General features: G+C 45.2%; 1 protein-coding gene across 1 annotated transcript in view; it reads right to left on the reverse strand.

The window, feature by feature from the left end:
- The window catches only part of GRHPR (glyoxylate and hydroxypyruvate reductase), a 64,637-nt gene that overhangs the window by 13,795 nt on the left and 27,801 nt on the right, over positions 1–23,041 (reverse strand). Inside the window, exons 2-5 of the mRNA XM_073591611.1 lie at positions 16,971–17,101; positions 16,413–16,485; positions 16,202–16,318; positions 12,618–12,706 (exon numbers count right to left, since the gene is read on the reverse strand). Of these exons, the coding sequence (XP_073447712.1) occupies positions 12,618–12,706; positions 16,202–16,318; positions 16,413–16,485; positions 16,971–17,101 (410 nt within the window). The remainder of the gene's footprint in view (positions 1–12,617; positions 12,707–16,201; positions 16,319–16,412; positions 16,486–16,970; positions 17,102–23,041) is intronic.

Consider the following 23,041-nt stretch of genomic DNA (forward strand, 5'->3'; position numbering starts at 1 on the left):
GTCTCAGAGCAATGCCAACTGAGGGGAGGGAGACAACAAAAGTAGGGCACTATGAGATCAGAGGACTTATACTGCTGCCTGCAGCATGCTGCGCTCAAAGGCGATATCCTCATGTCTTTTTACATCCACCTGAATCTGGTAAATGTATGGACTGAAGACCAAGTTGAGGCCTTGCAGATTTGAACCATGGAAGCTTGGTGATGCACTCCCACGAAACACTAATAGTCCTAGTGGAGTGCGCTTTGATTTGAGAGGGTGGAATCCTCCTCTTTAAACCATAAGCCTGAACAGTTACTTGCTGAAACCATTTAGAAAATAGTAGATATCGAAGCTGCCTGTCTTTTTTTACTAGGACCTTCAGGCAACACAAACAAAACATCTGTTTTTCAAATCTGAGCAGTCACCTTTAAGTAGACTGAGTGCTCTCAACACATCAAGAGAATGTAGTAATTTCTCTTCCGTAGAACAGGGTTCTGGGAAAAATGAAGGTAGAACAAAATTCTGAATATGGCTCTTTACAAGAAAGAGCAGCCAACTCTGATACCCTTGTTGCAGAAGATTTGGCTACCAGAAAAAATTGTTTCCTTGTCAAAAGGAGCAAGGGAATATATGCTGTATCGGCTCAAAAAGGCTGTTTTAGCAATGCCGACAGAACTAATTTCAAGTCCCAAGGGTTCAGGGGTGACTCATCCGGAGGATTAAGCCGCGTTACCCCCTGAATAAAGCTACGAACCAAAGAATGCGAAGCAAATGGTTGTTGAAATAATACCGATAAGGCCGAGACCTGGCCTTTGATAGTACGCAAGGCCAGCTTTATTTCTAACCCCATCTACAGAAAGTCAAGGATTCTACCTGTGACATACTTTCTGGGGTGCCAACCCCTGGATTCACACCAGGAGACATATGCTTTCCAGACTCTATAATCTATGGATTCTGGAAGCCAGCTTCCCTGCATTAATCAAGGTAAATACCACTGGATCTGACAGCCCACGCTTCTTCAGAATGTGGGACGCAATAGCCAAACCGTTAAATTTAGCGTTTGTAAGGTAGGATGGAATACCGGACCTTGCAAGAGAAGGTCTGGACGTGGTGGTAGGGTCCATGGGTCCCCTACTGCCATCCTTATGATCTCTGCATACCAAGATCTTCTGGGCCACAAGAATCACCGATTTCCTTTCCGGCTTGATCCTGCGAAGCAGTCGTGGAAGCAGCAGAATAGGAGGAAATGCATAAATCAGTGAGAACTGATTCCACTGGAACAATAAGGCATCTGTTCCGCATGCTAGCGGATCCCTTGTTCTTGACACAAAGTTGTCGATTTTCTTGTTGAACCTGGACGCAAACAGATCTATATGTCTGGGATCCCCCATCTTTGGCATATTGCCAGGAAGATATCGGGGTGAAGGGAACATTCTCCCGGGAACAACTGCTAGCGACTCAAGTAGTCTGCCTGCCAATTTTCTATTCCTGGAATGAAGACTGCCGATAGGCAAGGTACATTGTTTTCTGCCCAAGTTAAGATATGATTCACCTCACTCTGGGCCGCACAACCTCTCGTGCCCCCTTGGTGATTGATATAGGCCACTGCTGTGGCATTGTCGGATTGGATCCTGACAAGACAACTCCGTAACCTGAACGTCCAGGCCCTCAGTGCCAAGCGCACTGCCCGGATCTCTAGAATGTTGATGGGCAAGGTTTTTGATCTGGACTATTTCCCTTGGACAGTCGTCTCTTCCAGGACTGCTCCCCACTCGAAAGGCTGGCATCTGTTGTTACCATCTTCCAGGTAACTGTTAGGAAAGATTTTCCCTTCTGCAGATTCTTGGTTATCAACCAACTGAGGCTCCGGCGCACCCTGGAGACAGACACATTGGGAAATCTAGAGCTTGGACCTTCTTGTTCCAAGCCGATAAGATACTGTTTTGCAGCAACCTCAAATGAAACTGAGCATAAGGAACGGCCTTGAATGAGGCCACCATCTTTCCCAACAACCTCATGCAAAGTCGAATAGGATTCTTCTTTGCCTTGACCACCTGAATCAGTTTCTTTATGGTGCTGAATGGCAAGAATACCCCTTTTCTGGGCTGTATCAATAATCAGACCCAAGTATTCCAATCTCCTTGATAGTTTTCTAAAGGAGGATTTCTCTAGGTTGAGAATCCAACCTAGATATTCCAGGCAGTTGACTGTGGATCATACTTTGGTCTAAGTGGGCTACCGACTGGTCTATCAAGAGCAGATCTTTCAGGTAAGCTATGATACTTATACCTTGGGCCCTTAATGCAGCTACAGGAGGGGCCTTTGTAAATACTAGAGGTGCAGTAGCTGGACCGAAAGACAGAGCTACAAACTGAAAATTAAGATTTTCTACCTTGAAAACGTAGATATTTCTGGTGAGCGGGAAATATAGGCACATGGAGATTTGCATCCCTGATGTCTATTGACGCCAGAAGTTCTTCACCTTGTAGGATGGAGACCACTGATCAGATTGACTCCATGGGAAAAGAGCAGATATTCAGAAACCGGTTTAGATCTTTGAGATCTAGAATGGGTCTGACATGGTCATTTGGTTTTGGTACCGTGAAAAGGTTTAAATAAAACCCCAATCCCTGCTCTTGCATGGGAACCACTAAGATCAACTTTTTGAGACAAAAGATGGTCCAATGCTTGAAAGAGAAACTTCTTTTCCTCTGGAATCTGAAAAAACGAGGAGACGGGGACTTTCGAAACTCAAATTTGTACCCTAGAAGTCACCCATCTGCAGCCTATGGCACCTGGTATTCCCAGGCGGTCTCCCATCCAGGTACTGACCAGGCCCGACCCTGCTTAGCATCTGAGGTCAGACGAGATCGGGCGCTTTTCTGCCAGACCCTTGAGAACTGCAAAAGTCTTCCCCCTCACTTGAGCGAGCGGGGGCGCCCCCTCATAAGGAGGCTTCAGTTTCCCTCTTGAACTTGACGGCGGAAACCGTCATGACTGCCTGGAGGCAGATGCTCCTGGCACTGGAGAAGGAGCTTGTTTAAATGAAATATGTTTACTCCTTTTTCTAACTAGCAAAAGGGTACTTTTTCCACTAGAAAATTTTTTGGATGTATTTATCCAAATCATCCCCAAACAGTTGTTCACCGTGAAAAGGAAAACTAGCCAGGAGCTTTGCATGACGCTTCGGCTGACCAATTTTTCAACCATAAGATTCTATGCACCAGCCCAAGCGTGAGGCTTGAAGAATAGAATCTCTCATGGCTTCTATTGCCAAACATAATGCCGCTGGTAACTCGGCTAAATCCTGGGCCTGCTGATCAGGAATAATCTTGAGCACCTATTTAAACTGGTCTCTTAAGGATTGACATACACCAATTGCTGCTAGCGCAGGTTAAGTCAGAGAAAAAGTGTCTTTTTTTTTTTTTAATAGGAATTCCAACTTCTTATCAGTTTGATCCCTAAGCATTTGAGCATTCTCTACCGGACAAGTCAAACTTTCATTCACATAGGCTATAGCAGCGACAATTGCTGGTATCTCCCACTTCTTAGTGAATTTTTCTTTCATAGGTTAAAGTGTTAAAACTTTATAGGAGGAAAAAAATGCTTATCTGGGTGATCCCACTCAGAATACATAAGCCTTTCCAGCAATGAATGAACAGGAAAGGCATGCACAGCTTGAGGAGGCTTTAGTGAACCCAAACAAAAAGTGGGCATATCAACCGACTTAATGAAGAGTAGCAAAAATGTGTAGCGGACAAATTCAGTAAGAATTGCACCACCAATCTTTCAGATTGTGAAGCTGATCCCCCCGCATTTGACCCCTCAGAAGAGGAGTCATCAGCTTCTTCACGGTCCCCTGAGGGAAATTTCATCTTCTCCCACCCCCAGATCCTCAGTTTGAGGGTCCTGGGTAATGGAAGGGACCTATCGCATTTTATCCCATTCTGGGATGCAATTAAAGTCGCTAGCCAATCCTATCATGGCTTGAGGAAAAACCTTCTTCAGTAATATAGACAAGGGCTGCAGTGTTGCAATATTTGACAGGCCTGATGGCTTACTCTGACCGGCCACCCCAGATTTCTCAGGGGAGGATGCCATTGTAGACAAGGCCAGCTTCTGAGTTTAGGCTGTTTAGAGTTAGGAGTCCCTTTTGAGAGCTTTTTGGGGTGTTTCTACCTCCCCTTCTGACCATAGCCCGATGCACAAATGCAGAGGTACTACCAGAAGAAATCGCATCCACTGCTTGAGCAATAGTCCAGTAACTGCCGCTGCTATTAACGCTCAGCTTTTAGTAAATGTGCCAAAGGAATGCCTGTGTCACCAACCTCTTACACGCCCCTTTATGCTCTTGTGACCCTCCGACAGCTGCAGCCAGCAAAAATTGAGCTTTTAAAACATACTCCCTCTCTGGACGTTGCCACACGCCAACACCGCTCTAAGCCCCGTGCCCTCTGTTACATCGCGCCCCTCCCCTCTTTTCAGCGTCTTTCCCGCGCGGGCCCCCGATCCGACAGGATCAGTGTATGTATGGGGGGGGGGGGGATGGCGAGGAGGAGACCCGGTAACAAAACCGCCGTTTAGGGCTGGTGAAAAACGGAGCGGCATCGCCGATCGTTCTGGCTTCCCCCTATCCAGGGAGAGGGGGAGAGCTTTGTCCAGGTGGGGGGGGTTTGTAAGAAAATCCCCCCCAAATCTTACCGGAGGCCTGGGCTGCTAGCCGGAGGGAGTCTGCAGCTTCTGCTGACACAGCGTGATGTTTGAGGAAAGCATGACAAGAAAAGTGCTCAATACAGCCCCCAGTGGTGACTTTTAGGCATGACAACATTTACTTTTTAAAAGAGACAATTCATAAGAAACTTGAAAATTCCTTGGAAATCTCCACTTACCTTTCCCGCTGCAGGGATTTCTGTGGTAAAACCAACAGACCCAATCTTCACCCCTCACGGTGGGCTCCGTTTAAAAACACTCCTGGACCCGTAAAAAACCCCACCAGATAAACCTTATCGCTGAAAAAACCAAAAGTACTGGATCCCGGGGTCCAGCTCTCTAAAAAGAGAAGAGTTACGGGCTAAACCTCGTTTCTTCCACCACGAGGCCCGGGTACCATTCAATTCGGCCTAAAAAGACACTTTGAATGGATCCGGCTGCATAGCTGGCCCCAGCAAGGACTGCTCCAGTGGAGCTCAGCATAGCACATTTTTACTCGTGATCAACACCTTAGACACTGGCGAAAAAACTGAGGTACTCCCAGTAGTGGGAGGGGTTATATAGGGAGTGGACTTCCTGTCTTAGGGTGTGCCAGTGTCCATCACCTGAAGGTGGCCTATAACCCACATAGTAATTACTATGGCTCTGTGTCCCGTGATGTACGATTAAGAAAAGTAGAGGGCAGAGGATTGGAATGGGAGCTCTGGCTCTGAGCGGATCCCTGTCTCTGGTTTTTAAAAAGGGAACGCACTGTCCCTAAAATCTCTGCAAGTTCCTTTCTTACAGAGAAGAACTCTTTGCACTCTTGCATGGACTCTTCTTTCACAAGTCCTGCAATGCAAGACCTGCAAAGTGGTTTGGGCCAGGCGTCTTAGTGGGTTCTTGCAAGAGGGGAACTTTCTCGCTTAAGGACCCCTTTCTGATTTGTCAGTGGCTTTCTGAGAGACAGAACAGTGAAAACCACCTTACTAGGGGTAAGGACAAGTGCCGCCACCACCACCGCACACTCAAATGAGAGGAATAAGGAGGGGGGAGGGAGGGACTCCCGAGGAGAACCCAGCCACTTGGAACTCCACCATTTCTGCTGAACTGAAAAAGACAAAACACTTTTCTCAAACAGTTAGCCGCAGGCTTCCCATAGGAAGGTAATAAAAACACACCAAAAAGATACCCAGAGTGTAAAGATAAGAGGTACCTCTGTATTTCTCCTACCTGGGTCCGGCTGGGGTTCTGGGTGCCTACATCTGCCATCCCCGCTGACGGCGACGGCTTTGACTCCTCCTTCGCAGCGCAGCTTCACTTCTGAGCTTTTTTTTTTTTTTTTTTTATATATAATCTTTATTTATAGTAGAAAAACAAAGTAATGTAGCTCAACAAACATTCTTCATGTTGTAAGAATATGAAATCTCAGAGTTACATATAGTATATACAAACATACAGTGCTCCACTATATGTGGCAGCATTTTCTCCGCATGGGAGGCAATGATATCTGTAAAAGGCACAAGTGACGACCTATAACATTTCAAACAATCAAACATGAAGGTATCAGGGTCTATCCCTGCCCCTCAAAAACAACTTTAAACACTACTGGAAAATAGTAATGTGGACTTGCGGGTTCTGTTGCCAAGAGAAGGGGGGGGGGGGTCAAATGACCTCCATCTTTCCTTCCCTAGCAAACCACCAGCACCAGGACCACACAGTCAGGCATTAAAATTGTTGAAACGAGAAAGTAGGATCCACCCCGGATAAGGTGACCCTACCTACCATTACAAATCATCAGGTCAGACAGTATACTGTATACAGTCCTAATAATAATAATAATAATAATAATGGAAAATAAGAAAGAAATAAAATAAAAAAAAATAAATAAAATGATATAAGCAGCAAAACAAATTGAAAGGACATAAAAAAACTTCACTGTTTGGGGGATCTCTCTCTCGTCCGCAGAGAGGGCTCAGCCAACTCCAATAGAGCCATATCTAGGCTAGAAGAAACCCGGGTCTGGGACTCGAACTGACCACACTACAGAGATGCTGGAGAAGCATTCCCTCCTGCCCCTACAGGTTGCAAACCAGTCCTCCGCATCTCTCTTATTTACCCCTCATATCTTTACTGGGCACTTGTGCCCGTTTCCAGTACATTGGTGGCAAGCGCCTAGCCGTATTCAAAAGGTGAGGCAATGCGCTTTTCTTATATTGACTGATCAGTTGAGGGACATGTAGGAGGAAATGCAGCAGAGATAGGGAAATGTCTATGCCAAGAATATCATATATCTGTGCTTTAACTTTCTTTCCAGAAAGGTTCTATCACTGGGCATTCCCACCAGAGATGTACCAGCGTGCCTTTGTGGCCACAGCCTCGCCAGTATGCGTCAGGGGTGGAAGGGTAAATACGTGCTAAATCAGCAGGCACTCTATACCAGCATGATACAATCTTATAATTTGTTTCCTGCATTTTGGAATTAAGGGAGCTGGAATGAGTAAGCCGATATCCAGCCACCCAGACCAGGACTCTTACCCCCTGGCAGGGATTTCACAACCTACTCAATTTCAAAAGGGGTAATAGGAGAGTCCAGTGTGGATCGCTGGTCATTACTAAAAGGAGGGAGCCTCTTGGAGGGCACTAAGGACCCTCAGAAAATCCACCTGGCGGGCCTTCTTAAGCTTTGCATCCTGGGAAATCAATTCTCCTCTCACCACAGCTTTGTGACTTTCCCAGACTATCCCCTCACTAAGGCCATCGGGACGTGTTTTCTCTAAAATAGTGGGTGAGGACTTCCGTGACCCCCCGAGACTACTGCAGTGTAATCCAGCAAGTTCTCATTCAGCTGCCAGGACCAAGTCCTGCGGGTACCTTCCGGCAGGGTAAGGGTAACCGTGATCAAAGTGTGGTCCAAGATGGTAATGTTCTCAATAGATGCCAACTGCATTGACTCGAGGGTAAAGTGGTTGACACATACTGTAAGAGGCCGATACGAGTATATGTATCGTGGACCTTTTGAGTAATAGCTCAAGTAATAGGGTTTGACAGAAGTGTTTAATGAAGGCACGGGAATTAGTCAGTCGACTATGACGGGTCTAAGAGGGGGGATCAGGACTGACATTAAAGTCACCGCCTATTATCAAGGAGCCCTCCCAGAATTCCCCCAATTTTTCCAACACCGCATCTATGAAGGCAAGTTGGCCTGAGTTGGAGGTATATATAGAAATAAATGTATACTTCCTCCTATGGAGTGTCCCCTTCACGAACACATAGCGGCCCTGAGGGTCTGACTCCCCCCGGGTTGAAAGGGGCAGGATCTATGGATTGCTATAGCTGTGCCCTTGGACTTAGCCACTGGGGACGTACTAAGAAACCATTGGTTAAATAATTGATGGGGTAGCTTGGGTAGTAAAATGCGTCTCCAGCAAGAAAACTACCTGGGTTTTCAGCCTATTTAGCTCCCACCATAGCTTGCTTCTTTTGTGTGGAGAACAGAGATCCCAAACAATATATGATATAATCTTGTGCGATGCCATAGACAAGTATGAGGAATGGCGATCTTTGGAGAACACCAACAGGCACAGCGTGAGTGAAGGTATAGAAGGCATGTCCTAAGAGCACAAGGATAAAAAGAAAAGAGAATGCAATAAAAAAAAAAAAAAAAAACAGTGGTAAAATGAAAAAAATTAAAACATTGGAGTATGACATAAAGCACACAAATGGACTGGGGGTAACCAGTCCCTTAGTTGGGATAACTGTAGATATAGCAGGAGGGGTCTTCCCATAGTAAAGGAGTCACCCAGCTGCCGTCCGTGATCCATTCTAGGATCTACACCTATAGAGGTGCGGCCTACGGGGGGTACATGAGCCGACATGAAAGAGTCCGAGAGGCTCCTCCTCGGAGCACCGCAGCTGATTAGGTGCTATGGAGGTAAGGGGAGCAAACTTATTGGGCCTAAGAGTTCCAAACCTAGACATGGGCCCCAGGTCCAGGGTGTACACAGTCTGGGGAAACACCACAGCTTTGCTGGAAAAGTTCAAGCCTTGGACCCGGACCCATCAGGCTGGCCTTATCCGCCAGAAAAAAGAAATAAAAAAAGGGGGTACAAGTGTGGCCAGCAAATAGCATACAACAGGGCGAGTCTGCCAGAGCATAGTCAGGTCTTCACTCCTGTGAAGTAGAAGGACCAGGAGAAGAACATGGGGCATTATGTTGATGGTTTCGTATGCGGCTTCTTCCTTTAGTAGGTATCCAGGGTTGAGGGTGTTGATTGACAGGGAAGTCCACTGTCCTTCTCCAGTCCAGAAGACTGGGTCTAGCTCTGGGTCAGCCAGAAAGCGCGGTAGGCCTTCCTTGGTATGCAGCTTGGTTTGGCGGCCCTCCTTGATGACCTACAGGTTGAATGGAAATCCCCAGCGGTAGGTAAGGTCTGCTTCCTGAATGGCAGCCAGCAGAGGGCTAAGTGCTCTACGTTGCATGAGGGTACGCTTCGAGAGATCTTGGTAAAAGAAAAATGGGCCCCAAATTCAAAATATAGTTTCCTGCACATTCTCTGCAGGATGCGGTCTTTAAGGGTATATTTGTGTAGTTTGCAGATAACGTCCCGAGGGTTGTTGACATCCAGAGACGGGGGCCTGAGTGCCCTATGGGCTCAGTCGATCTCAATGGGGACAGTGTTAGGTAGTTCCAGAATTTCCCTGAACACCCCAATCAGAGTGGGTACAATATCTTTAGGGCCTGTGGCTTCGGGTAGGCCTCGGATACGTATATTCGCTTGTCTGCTGCGGTTTTCAAAATCGTCAATCTGGCATACAAGGGACTCAATCTTCTGATCCTGTGCAGCACATCTATCAGTTAGCAGAGCTATAGTAGGAAGAGCTTCATCAAATCTCTGCTCCAATATCCCCAATCTGTTCCCTAGCTGTGTGGTATCAGATTGGAGCTGTGCTATGCCCTGCTTAAGAGCTTACACCACTCTGTCAGCAAAGCACTCTAGATCATCCCTCGTGGAGAGAGACCAGATATGGTGCTTCAGGTCTCCACCCCCCCATAAGCTCTGCCATGTCTGATTCTCCATCATGAGAGGGAGAGGAGCCCAGGGAAGCTGGAATGGCCGAGTCGCTTACCGCCCTTGGCGATGGGATGGGAGACGCTTCAGCCGGAGACAGCGCGGCCGCATGGTGTGGTAAGGCCTCCTGAGCCAGCGCCATCTTGAAAGCCCTGGTCTCCAGCCGGCCGGACTCCGGGAAGAAGGATTCCAGCTGTCCGTGGCGGGATTGGTCGGTCCGCTGTAGCTGGGAGAAGGTCCGGCGGTGTTGGGACATGTTCAGGGTCCCCTGTGAGTGCAATCTCCCCCGTTTGAGGTTGCGGCGGTCACGGAGCTGAGGAGACACACATCTTCACTCCTCCATAGTCAGGACACTCCCCCACTACTTCTGAGCCTTTTAAAACTTCAACTTCTTCTGGCGTCCCCGCGCTCAAGGGCCGGAAGGAAGCCCCCAACCAGACAACCTGCCTCTTCCTCCTGCGTTTCAGCGGCCGGAACCACTTGCCGTCCTGTCCCCTGAAAGCAACGTCAGCAGCCGTCTGGGACTCAGAACGAACATGCCGAGAGCTTCAGCTTCTCTCGGCATGCACACACAGCACAACCGTGGCCTCTGAGCACTTGGAGCGGGATCTCCCGACTGGCCATCACTCCTATGAGCCGGAGGGGAAAGAATAAAACTGGAACACTCCGCTCCCGTGCTGGGGGGGTGCTGGGCTGGTCACAGTGCCGGAAAAGCCAAGCAGGTACTGCCACCCTCTCAACCATGGAGAGAATGTAGCCCCCCTCATTAGTTCCCCAGCAGCGCTTCCACCATGGCGGAGGAAACACCAAGACGGACGGGATGGTGGAAGTGGCCGCTTTTAAAGAGGCGTTGTCACGGCAGTGTTTCCTGTGAAGAGGTGAAGCTACGCATTCTCCATGGTGCTGTCCTGAAAGGCAAAGGGAGAAAAAAACAAGGTGAAAGGTGTACATATATGTGAATTGCTGTCAGTAACAGAAGGTTAAACACCTATACCAGATGTATGTTGCAGCAGCACTGCCTTTGATGTTCACTGTTACACATCAAGAAATAGTAAATAGAATTATATGGCCGTGGTAAAGCATCCAAAACCTTCAAGAGTAAAAGTGTCAAGCAATGCTTTATTCATTCTATAAAAATAATAATAATAGTACGCGGTCTCAAAAAACCATTGCGAATGTAAAAATCACATCCTATCCATAAATTACTTTCAGAATCGAATATCTACTACTATGTGAACTTACACACTATATGGTGCAAACAATGTGCAAAAATTACAGAATAAATATTTCATATAAACTAAATGCAAAAAAATCCACAAATGAATAAATGTAATAATCCAATCATTCATACATAAAAAATAAAAGTCTAAATAATGTCCATCCAAATGCAAAGAACATTTCGCTGTGCTGGAAGTTAATATAATAAAGTCCTTCTGTGTCACCACTGTGCTCCTTAGGGCAAACAGGCTGCTTACCAGACCACAAGATCTCACAAAGGAGATTGTAAGCGCTTAGGAATGTTTCCCTCTGGAGGGCCGCAACTTGTTCCTGAACAGTCAGTAGATACCGTGGTATATTCCACCACCTAACTCCTGCATGTCCATGCGTTTAAAGACAAGGAAGGGAGCTCACAGCACTATATGTATCTGCTGTAACAGTCTCCTTGGATGTTAGAATGGTGATGCATGTCCTATTGTCCTATTGCCACTCTCCTCTCCGATAGGACGGCCGCCCAGACAGGGGTTGACTGCGAGAATCTCTGTTGCTAGTGTTAAAGCTTGCCTGCTTACTACCACATTCCACACATTCCTATTGATTCATTACTATGATGGGCAGCTTCAATGTCCAACAGAAATGAGTGGAAGGTGGGGGGGGGGGGGATCTTTGACACTACCAGCAGGTGTCAATGCTTTGCAGATCCCATCTCCCCAATATTTCAATGTAGTGGCAGGTCTTAGGAGGATGCGGCAGGTATGTGCAGACACCTATTGGTGTTTTACTTTAAAACAGACAGCATTTTTTTTTGTTTTTTTTTTATGATAATGTCACATTAAAGTGGAACTAAAAACTTGTAATTCTAATGAAAAAAAAATTCAAAAATAAAAATTCAAAAATATACACTAGCAGGTAGGTATTTATGGTAGAAGAGACTCTGTATGTCTCTTCTGCCATAAAATCTCTTCACCTGGCTTCTGCTGCAGGAAAGGTGCAAGGGCTACATGAAAAGGCCTTGTGGGCCTTGTGTTTGACACATGTGCTGTAGAAGGAGACCCTGAAGCAGCGGACAGCAGTGCCAGTACTGAAAGGATGACATGAATCAGATGAAAGGCAGAAGTTGTACACACCAGTAAGTATCACATAGGGATGTTTTGTCACCAGTATTATGCCGCGTAGTAGACTGACGGTCTTTCCGACAGAGTTACGCTGAAACGGACTTGCCTACACACGATCACACCAAAGTCAATTCGTTTAGAACACGATGATGTACAACGGGACTAGAAAAAGGAAGTTCAATAGCCAGTAGCCAATAGCTGCCCTTGCGTCGTTTTTGGTCCGTGGGACTAGCATACAAACGGTTTTCCCGACAGGGATTGAGTCTGTCGGAAAGATTTGAAACATGTTCTATTTCTAGGTCCGTCAGAATTTTAGAAAGAGAAAGTCAGATGAAGCCTACACACGATCGGAATGTCCGACGGAATGATTCCGTCTGACCTTTTCTGCCGGAAAGTCCGGTCGTGTGTACACGGCACTAGACTAAAAATGGAAGCTTTAGTGTCACTTTAATTCTACTTTTTCTCAGAAACTTCAATAAATGCAGAATCGTGAAAAGAAAGCTGATCAACTGCACTTAGAGCAACATAATTTTAGAGGCATTACCTATTCTTCCCAAGCCAATGATTCCAACAGTGCTGTTAGACAATCCATACCCACACATCCACGTAGGAGTCCATGATTTCCATCCTCCACTTTAAGCCAAAAAAAAAAAAAAAATATGTTAGCATATGTTTTTAAAATGTATTTTTATTGTGTAACTTGGTTATAATAGGACAGAATTACATTATAATGAAGGGCATAATACTGAATCACAGAATATAATGATATAAAGGGGTACATATAACCTGTGCATTGAGCTTTTAATAAGCTGAACATATACGGTACTTGATTATATTTGGCAAACAGTACCGATGTAGGTCATGGATTAAGTTTAACCTTGGTAAGGTCTTTCAATCAGGAATATGACTCCATTGTACTATATGCCATTGCTCTCAGGGCAACTATAGGTTGTTCTTGACTACCCCCACCCGACATGGCTATGGTTTCCTCCAGGATTTGACCAGTCTCAGAGGAACATGGCTGCTCTTTTGGACAATAATATGCATGCATTTACATAAATGAAATATTTACAATATGAATATAAGACTTCCTAAATAAAAATAAAAAAAAATAAAGGGCTTTAATAGTACCAAGTAAAAAATCAACTACAGTGGGTATAGAAAAGAATCACCCCTCTTTAAAATAATCACATTTGGTTTACAGCCTGAAATGAAGACAATTTTTGTTATAGCCAGCTGTATTTACTCTTCTGTAACTTATAACATCCAAGCAAAAGATATAACACCAAAATGTCAGAAAAAAGTCAAAAACAGAATCACTGAGTAGAAAAAAAAAAAAAAAAAAAAGGATCACCCCCCTTGTGTCAGTATTTTGTTGAACCACATTTTGCTTTAATTACAGTCTTTAGTCTGTTGGGATATATCTATACTAACTTAGCACATCTACTCTTTGCAATATTTGCCCACTCTTTTTTGCAGAACTGCTTAAGTTCAGTTAAAATTGGATGTCGACCGTTTGTGGACTGCAGTCTTTAAGTCATTCCACAGATTTTCAACGGGGTTTGAGTCTGAGCTCTGACTAGGCCATGCAAGGACATTCACCTTTTTCTCCTTCAACTACGGTGTGGTCATTTTTGCTGTGTGCTTTGAGTCATTGTCATGTTAGAAGGTAAACCTTCTTCCCATTGACAACTTTCTGTCAGAAGGCAGCTGAAATTTGCGCAAAAATTTGATGGTATTTTGCCCCATCCATTTTTCCTTCTATCCTGACAAGTGCTCAAGTCCCTACTGCAGAGAAACAGCCTCATAACAGGACATTACCACCTCCATACTTTAGTGTAAGAATGAGGTTATTTGGATGGTGAGCTGTATTAGATTTTCACCAGATTTATTGTTTGGTGTTGAGGCCAAATCATAAAATTTTAGTCTCATCTGACATAACACCTTTTTCCATGTGCACTCAGAATCTTCAAGGTGAATTTTGGCTCAGTCATGACTGCATGTGGCCTTTCTTGAGAAGTGACTTCTTCCGCCATTTGTGGCTGCAAGCTTTCTTGATCTACCTGACCGAGGCTTGGTAGAGCCCCTAATTTTCAACTTCTTAATAAGTGATTAAACAGTACTGACTGGCATATTCAAGGCTTTGGATATCTTTTTATACCCTTTTCCATCTTTGTAAAAAGTTTCATTACCTTGTTACGCAGGTCTTTTATGGTTCTTTTCTGCCTCCTCATGGCTCAGTGTCTAGCCTGCTTAGTGCATCCATGTGAGCTAACAAACTCATTGACTATTTATACACAGACACTAATTGTGATTTAAAAAGCCACAAATGTGGGAAATTAACCTTTAATTGCCATTTTAACCTGTGTGTGCCACCTTCTGCGTCTGTACCAAGGCCAAACATTCCAGGGTATGTAAACTTTTGATCTGGGTCATTTGGGTAGTTTCTGTTATTATGATTTAAAAAAAGAGTAAACACAGTTGATTGATAATAAATGGCTTCAGCCAAACACTAATCATGAGTGAAAAAAAAAGTTTTTCTGTTATTTATATTCTCTGAAAAATGGCCAAGAAATCATAAATTCTGCCAGGGTATGTAAACTTATGAGCACAACTGTATATAATTATATATATTTTCATTGTTTAGAATGCAGTACCTCTAATTAGGATTTAAGGTGTACAGTGCCTCCCCTTTTTATATTGGATTTGGTGACCTATTCTGCATTTATAGTGTAATAATGGCATAGCACATATTCAATTGCATTGCAGTAAATTTACATTTATAGTATACATATCAAATATTTCTAATTTATACATGGCTGCTTTTTTATATTTACCATAATAGCAACAGGCTAAAACCAGACATTAAAGCGGAACTCCAGCTTCCGGGTAAGATCGCCGATTTGGTCCCTCCTCCTTCCCCCGTTGCCTTCTCGGACACACAAAGGTCCCAGAAGGCGGCAGGACCATTCAGAAAGCACAGCGTGACTTCAGCATGCGCAGATGGAAACCGGCTGTGAAGCCTGAGGGCTTCACTGCCAGTTTCCTTACTTACAATGCTGGAACCTGCACCCAAACCCGACTGACGAATCGGCTTGGGGTGCCGACATTGTGGGATCCCTGGACAGGTAGGTGTCCTTATATTACAGTATTTGTAGCTGCTGACTTAAATTTTTTTTTTCCCAGACTGGAGCTCCTCTTTAAGCACACAGTGAAAAGAAAATGTCTGCTTTTACTACTTTTGGCTTTGGTGACCAGTTTGAAGCAAAAGCCTAAAGTGGTTCTAAAGTCAAAATGTTTTCTTTTACCAATATGAAGTCTCTACGTTAGGTTCAAAACTCCCCACTAACTGTGTCCTCCAATCCCAAACACTTACCTATCTCCTCTCACTGATCGAGAGCTGTCCTTGCTGCAGCACCGCTCTCCTCTCTTCCTGGACTCAGAGGAGATACTGAGAACAGTGGGAGCCCTAGGTTACTGCTGCTGTCAGTCAAACTCCTGTGGGGAAGGAGCGGGGGCATGGCTTACCAGCAATGTGTGCATCAAGGGATGCACACAGCCCTGCTCGGGAGTGTGTGCGCATGGATGCCCCCATAGCATTCGGCTTGCTAAGGAGGCACCCAGAGCAGAAAGCAGCTGAAAGTGCCGGCAGGAGGCTTCCAGAGGAGGGATCTGAGGGGTAAGGGAGTGCTCTGTGCAATATTGTTGAACAGGCAGGCACATCTTAACCCAAGAACAAGAATGTAATATATTGAAGTTTACCAGTCCTTAGATGTGGTGGGTGCATTCCTTTTCTTTTTTCAGCCTGTTTTCTTTTAGTTTCGTCTAGTGATCCTGCCAGTAACACACTTACTGTCCTGAGGTGACAAAGCTCACTCACTGTACTTCGGAGGAGGAGTGTTGTCATCCTAGGCTGCTCTCCTGAATTTGGACTACAAATATTTCCCCCTCTCCTCATCTGTATAACATTAGGGGAGATATTCAGTAGTTTACAGATGAGAACTGGGGATTTTTTTTTTTTCTAGACATACTTCTAGTAACCTAGTCATATCTCAGACCATGATTACACTGTAAACTAAATAGTTGTCAAATTACATTATGCTGCATTCTTTTTTAACAACTGCTTACCTTTTTACCTCTTGTATAGCTTCTGGCAGGCGTCGACACGTGGCTAGCAGTAAGGCTACGCTTAGCTCTGCTGTGGCCTCAGTCAACACATCTGGTGTGTAGCCCACTCTGATTCCACTGTACAAAACACAGTCAAAAGTGAATATAATTGTTGTTATCTCATTAACATATAAAATGTAACTCATAAATCTTTATGGAACAAAATAAATACCGCTTTTTTATCTCATTGATTGTTAGGTGGTCAAAGCCCACAGATAATGTACTGATAACCTTGAGATTTGGCCCTGTAAATGGTAATGACAATATAACAAAATTAGAATGTTCATATGTTAAAGTATAATTTTGTTAGTGTTTTCTCCACAATTACATCAAAAAGGATGCAGAACTTTGTCGCATGCATTTTTTTTCACGAACAAAGAGCTGTAAACAGGTAACAAAAAAAAAACAAAAAACATTTTTTACTTCCAGCTATATAAAGCATTAGGCTAGGCATATACTGTGTGAATTCAGGATTACCAGTCAAAATTTGTTTTGTAGGCGGTTCCCATCAGCCCCCTGCCACCTGACATCCTTTGAGTGGTTTAAATATTTTACTGATACAATACTGTACCTTTAACTTCATCCTTATTTTATCCAGGTCTATAAATTACATAGAACTAGAAGTCTGATACATTCCGATGAACACACTAAATAGATTAAAATCAGATTAATAACTTTGTCCAAATATTCCAAGCATATTATTCTGCTACAAGAAACAGACATTGCTTACCAGCTGTGTCCAGAACCTCCTGATCTATCTTCTCTGACAAGAGGCAGAGCAGACCATGAGCTCCAGCTACCCCTCTCAGCAACTCAGCCCTTGGCACAGGATCTTCTGAATCCCACTGTTGGACAGTGTAGCTGGAAAGAAGAAGAAAAAAAAAGTCAAGTTCATAGCTCAGTCAATAAGCCCATATTTCACCAGGAACTTAGCGATTACTAAGCCCCTGCATCCATGGTAAACAACTGCACAAACTGGGCAGCCTAAAACTGGTCAATTGTATCAGGGTAAAGATAACGAGGGGTTAATGCTTTACTAAGTCATGGTAAGGGGATGGCAAATCAATGACTGATTTTTTTTTGGCAGGAATCCTGTGAACAGCAGTCAGTTTTAATTAAAGCTGAACTCCAGGCAGATAATAAATGCCATTTAATCCAGTTATATATCCATTAAAAAATAATTGTATTCTACATATATTCAACCTATAAGTATCTGAATCTCTGTGGATATTAGCTTTCTGTAGTCTACTGCATAGCAACACTTGCACTGGGAGATGGCATGTCCACACAAAAAAGCCAATCTGAGTTCTATTTCTTTTAAAAGTGCTGTCAACCAATTGTTTGAACTGTCTTACAAGAAAGGGCAAAGCGATGACCTCATCAGAGAGCTGCAGCTCCTTCAGTGTATAGTCACAGGCTGGGGCAGGTTTGCTAAACCACCAAGGTTTACCCCCCTTCATGACCAGGCAATTTTTTTGTGATATGACACTGCGTTAAATAAATCTGTAAACATACCCAATACATTTTTTTTTTTTAAAAGTAAAAAAAAAAAAAAAAAAAAAAAACCACACACACACACACACAACCCAATAAGTGTATATTGCTTGGTTTGCGCAAAAGTTATAGTGTCTACAAACTATAGGATATTTATTTTTTTACTAGTAATGGCAGTGATCAGCGACTTATAGTGGGACTGCGATATTGCGGCGGACAAAACAGACACCTAATGCACACTTTTGACACTTTTTGGGGTCCAGTGACACAAATACAGTGATCAGTGCTAAAAAATATGCACAGTCACTGTATTAATGACATGGGCTGGGAAGGGGTTAACATCAAGGGGGATGAAAGGGTTAAATGTGTTCCTAGGGAGTGCTTGCTAACTGTGGGGGAGGTGCTTTGACAGGGGGAAGGTAAAGATCCATGTTCCTGCTTAGCAGAAACACAGGAACAGTACATTCCCCTCTCTCAGAACGGCGATCTGACTTGTTTACATAGGCAGATCATTGTTCTGCCCGTCTCCCGAAGGATTGCCTGTTCCTGGTGGACATTGGGTCCACTGCTTATCGTCTCACGCTGTGTCCCAACGAAACATCATACACATTCCGACTATATACATGACCAAAGATTTCAGGTAGTGATTCTGGGGCAGAGAAGTATGATGTAAGTGATATTCAGTAGGTGTGTAGTCTAGGTCAGGGATCTCCAAACTTCTTAACAAAGGGTCAGTTTATGGTCCTTCAGACTTTACGAGGGCCGGACAGTGGGAATCGAAAAGGTCCCGACACCAGTGGGAAGAAATAACGCCCTATTGTTTGTTTCAGTGGGAGTAATTGTGCCCTATCATTGGTGTCCTGGAGAGAAATTGCCCCCCATCGTTGGTGTCATTGGGAGGAATTGTGCCTCATCGTTGGTAGGGTTGCACCGATACTAGTACTGGTATCGGCGCTGACACTGAGTATTTGCCCAAGTACTTGTACTCGGGCAAATGCTCCGATGCATTATCCGATACCTGAGCAGTCAGGGACTATCGGTGCGGCGCGGGGGGGGTGGGGGGGTTTACAATCACTGATCTCCCTGTATAGATTTAAATAAAGCAACTGACAGCCGCTTCTCCTCCTCCCCCCCCCCCCCCCCGTGGCTTTCAGCTGCTTTATTGAAAGCTATACAGGGAGATCTGTGATTGCAACTCCCCCCACCGCCACACCGATCGCCCATGACTGTCCCCCGTATCCTCTTCCAGTCCCCCTCCATGCTCCTTGGTCCCCCTCCGTGCTTGATCTGTCAGGATGGAGAGCAGAGGAAGGAGCCGGTAAATATGTAATTTACGGGCTCCTTCCTTTTCCGAATGCACACTGACTGTTCATTCATAACTGTCACTGAGCATCGTAAACTGTTTACTTCAGTGCAGCTGAGGCTACAGAGAAAGGGACTGTGGAATCTGTGTCCTTAATCCCTTTCCATCTCAAAAGGGAGATGGCATGGGTCTGATAAGATCTCAAAGTCGCCCAACAGGGCTAAAAAAAAAAAAAATAAAAAAAAAATAAAAATGAATAATAATAATAATAATAATATTATTATTATATATAAAAATTGTAAAAATAAATAAAATAAAGTATGGAGACCACTGGTCTAGTGTATAGCTAGAAACATTCACAATTATACAGTGGATGTTCGTCCAGTAGGGCTGTATTACGTGGTAATGCCATCAAATAGGAAGCATGGTCCCCCCCTCCCTCTAGCATTTTCGATACCTAGTAGTGATTTTTAGGGAGCCCTTATGTAGCGACTTACATTTTCTACATTTCTTATGCTTATAAACTAGGTTTGTTCTGTAACAGACTGCTAGGTTATGCTGTTAACAAGCCGTACTGCTTTACATTCTGGATGTTTAGGAGGTGAGTTAGTCACTCCACATTCGCCTTCACACCACAAAAGGGAAATGTTCCAAACCTAAAACAATGATTTATGGTCAGCAATAAATAAAATGATTTTAATCTTTTGATCAGACTATGTTTATCCCAAGCATGTATACATTCCTTTACAGTAAATTTACTCACTTCCTCTGTGGGAGGTCTGTTCCGGGCTTCCACTAGTATTTTGGTAAATTAATACTTTCTAGAGATTTCATAACCAGTAGCGAGGCCATATTTAGATTAGTACTATTCATTTTGTAAATGCATTTTCACTCTAGTTGCATTTGGTGCCGGATAGAACAAAAAGTTTTTTGTAAGAAGCATCAAAGCAACTGCCACCACTATTGATTCACTATTGATTCAATAGTCAATGGATCACTATTGATTCAATAGTCAATATTAATCATAATATGCTGTGAAGGTACGGCTAAACTCCAGGTATTAATGAAGCTTTGCACTGCTTCAGCGCCTGCCCAAAAAGCATTGGGACAATGTATACAAAAGAAAGCATGTTGAGGGGGCATGGGTTGACAATGGCAGTGTGAGGACTTGCTACTCAGAGCTCTGCACGGGCTGAGGATGAGAAACTGCCGCAGACGCGATAAGGCGAGCCTCTCCTTCATGCCGGGGGACCGTAAACACCCGCTGAGCATTGGGGAACCATGGGGATCCGAGATCACACACTACTTTTTGTGGCAGCGCGCCATATTCTCTCCCGCGGCTCAATCCAAGATGGTACCGCCGCAAGTCACTCCGGCGGCGATACCCGCCGCTCACAAGGGCACCAAGAAAGGTACACAGGTGGGGGCTGCAGCAGCTGGGGACGCTCACCAACCCGCGGATCGGCGGATCTCTCCCCTATCCTATCTCCAGACCTGCCTCGCATAGACTCCCAGCCTACCTCAGAAAGCATGGTGGGGACAGGCGGCCACCCTGTGGGGGCCCTCCGGGACATTGTCGCAGGCCTGCCCACCAAACAGGATCTACAGGCCATGGCCACATCAATTGTAAATGCTCTCACGCGGGAGCTTCATGATCTCCGCCAGCAGGTGGACACTGGAGGAGCAGGTGACTGACTTGGAATCATCCTCAAATGCTACGGATGCCCGCATAACCACCCTGGAGATAGAGCAGCAAGCCTTCCACCACCATCTTGTTGAGGTTTAACTGCGGCTAGATGATGGAGAAAAATCGCAGCAGGCGCAATAACCTGCGACTTCACGGCATTCCAGAGGCAACCATGGGACCAGACTTACGCACCACAGTGGTAGGTATTTTGAATCAAGTCTTGGGCAAATCCCCTACTTCAGAGTTAGAGCTGGACAGGGTCCACTGAGTGCCTGGCCCCAGGGGGCCCCTTCCCTCCTCTCAGGGCCGTGCTCCCCCCGGACCTACCGCGGGACGTCCTCTGCAGGGTCCACTTTTTCACCATTAAAGAGGAGATCCTACATTTGGCGTGGTCCAAGGGCACCATTGACTTTGACGGAGCCATGATTCGGATCTTCCCTGATGTCTCCAGGCAAACACGGGCCCCCTACGAGGCCTTATGCGACCCCTGCTGGATGCGATTCGTGAAGTGGAGGCCACTTACCGCTGGGGTCATCCTTTCCATCTAATAGTGTGGAAGCAGGGATCTGATTTCTTCCTCCATTCCCCGGATTAGCTACCTGACTTGTTCAGCTTCATTGATAAACCTGTCATCAGTGTTCCAATTGGTTTGACTTTCTGCTTACCCAAGAGGCTTTCAGCCCACCTTTGCCAAGACCATGGTCTCGTGCCTCTAGTCATGAGGCTCCATGGTACCACCCGACTTCATCTGAGGCCTGATCTCTCCCCCACGAAATTGGGTTGGTAAGACTGTGCAGCCTGTGACTTTATGCTCCATCCCGGAGATATCTGGCAGCTTGATGTGACCTTGGGGACTGGGTCTATGGTGCCTCTATGTACCTTATGTTCTCGGGTTCCATGGTTTTATTATTTTGTTAGTTTACCTACCTATACTGTGCCTAGGTTATTTAAACTTACAGCTTCAAGCATGGGTCACTGGGATTGATGCTTGGATACCCTGTTTCAGTTGAGTCAGGCCACTGGGCTCTCCACACCCAATTTCATATGTTTTGTCTTCCTGCTGGAGTCTGTTCGCTCTCCCTTGTCCGCCACCCTCTAGGGGTGGCAGGCAGGGAGACTAGCATACAGGCGACGGGGGATTATGGACGGGCCCCGTAACCCAGCATCTTACTTCACAGAAGCCAATCTCGGCTATTAGCCCCACGTGGCAATGCCTAGTGGTGGCACGCATCCTGTCTACTCATTAACCTCCTAGTCCCCTCCCCCCACTGAGCCTCCCCAGTTTTATGTCTCTATTTTGTCTGGAAGGGGAGCGGGGCCTGTCCAGTGTCATGTAGACGTATTTTTAGTATGCAGATGGTAATCTGGCTGGTCACTTGGCCTGCTATGATATGGTTTCTGTGCCCATGTTTGGGCCCTCTGAGTTGGTGTCCCGGAGTTAGGTGAGGAGGTTGTGCACGTCTACCCTTAGTACAAGCTGCGTGCCTAACTCTGGTGCTACTCTGGTTGAACCCCTCCAGAGCGCCACCACAACATGGTCTCAGTCTTTAGCCCTTTATTATTATTATTATTGCTTTATGTTCTCATTTTCTTGCCTCGCTCATTTGTTTAAGTACACTATGTTTCTCAATGTCCTTATCCTGTGCATCTCCAATTGTGTTGTTTCCCTTTTACCAAACTATAGCTGCCCTCACTGGGCATCTTCCATCGCCCTTACCACCCTAAATTAGGGCAGACTCCCTCTTGGGCACTTTGTGCTGAGTGGGGTCTCTAGTTCTTACATACTATAGACAGATCATCTCTCTCCTTTCTTATCCCCTACTCTCTCCATTCCCCTTTACTCTTTCTTCTAGTTCTACTCTCTGCCTCTTGCCTAGGGGAGGCGCCCCGGCCAGGGTGGCTCTACGCACACTGTTGTGCCCAAATTCTGGCCAGGTGGAACCATGGATCTCCTCAAGGTCACCTCCCTCAATGTGCGTGGCCTTAATACTCTAGAAAAAAAGCTCCCAACTTCTAGCTGGACTGTGGAAGGGTTAGACCAAAGTTGCTTTTTTACAAGAAACACACTTTGATCAAATCCCTAGATTGACTAATGGGGCTTTCCCCACAGTATACCATAGTGTCTCTCCTATCTCCAAGGCTTCTGCTGGGGTATGAATAAGCCCCCCACAGCGCATATAAAGCGCAGTTGTGTGGGGGGCTTATTCATACCCCAGCAGAAGCCTTTGGAGGCGAAATGCGTCGGGTCTCTATGACTACACCCCACCACTACCCACTGCGCTGTTTTTATACCGTTTTTTATGCTTTTTTTTATATC

Source organism: Aquarana catesbeiana, linkage group LG01, assembly GCF_042186555.1.
Source record: "Aquarana catesbeiana isolate 2022-GZ linkage group LG01, ASM4218655v1, whole genome shotgun sequence".
NCBI classification, from domain to species: Eukaryota; Metazoa; Chordata; class Amphibia; order Anura; family Ranidae; genus Aquarana; species Aquarana catesbeiana.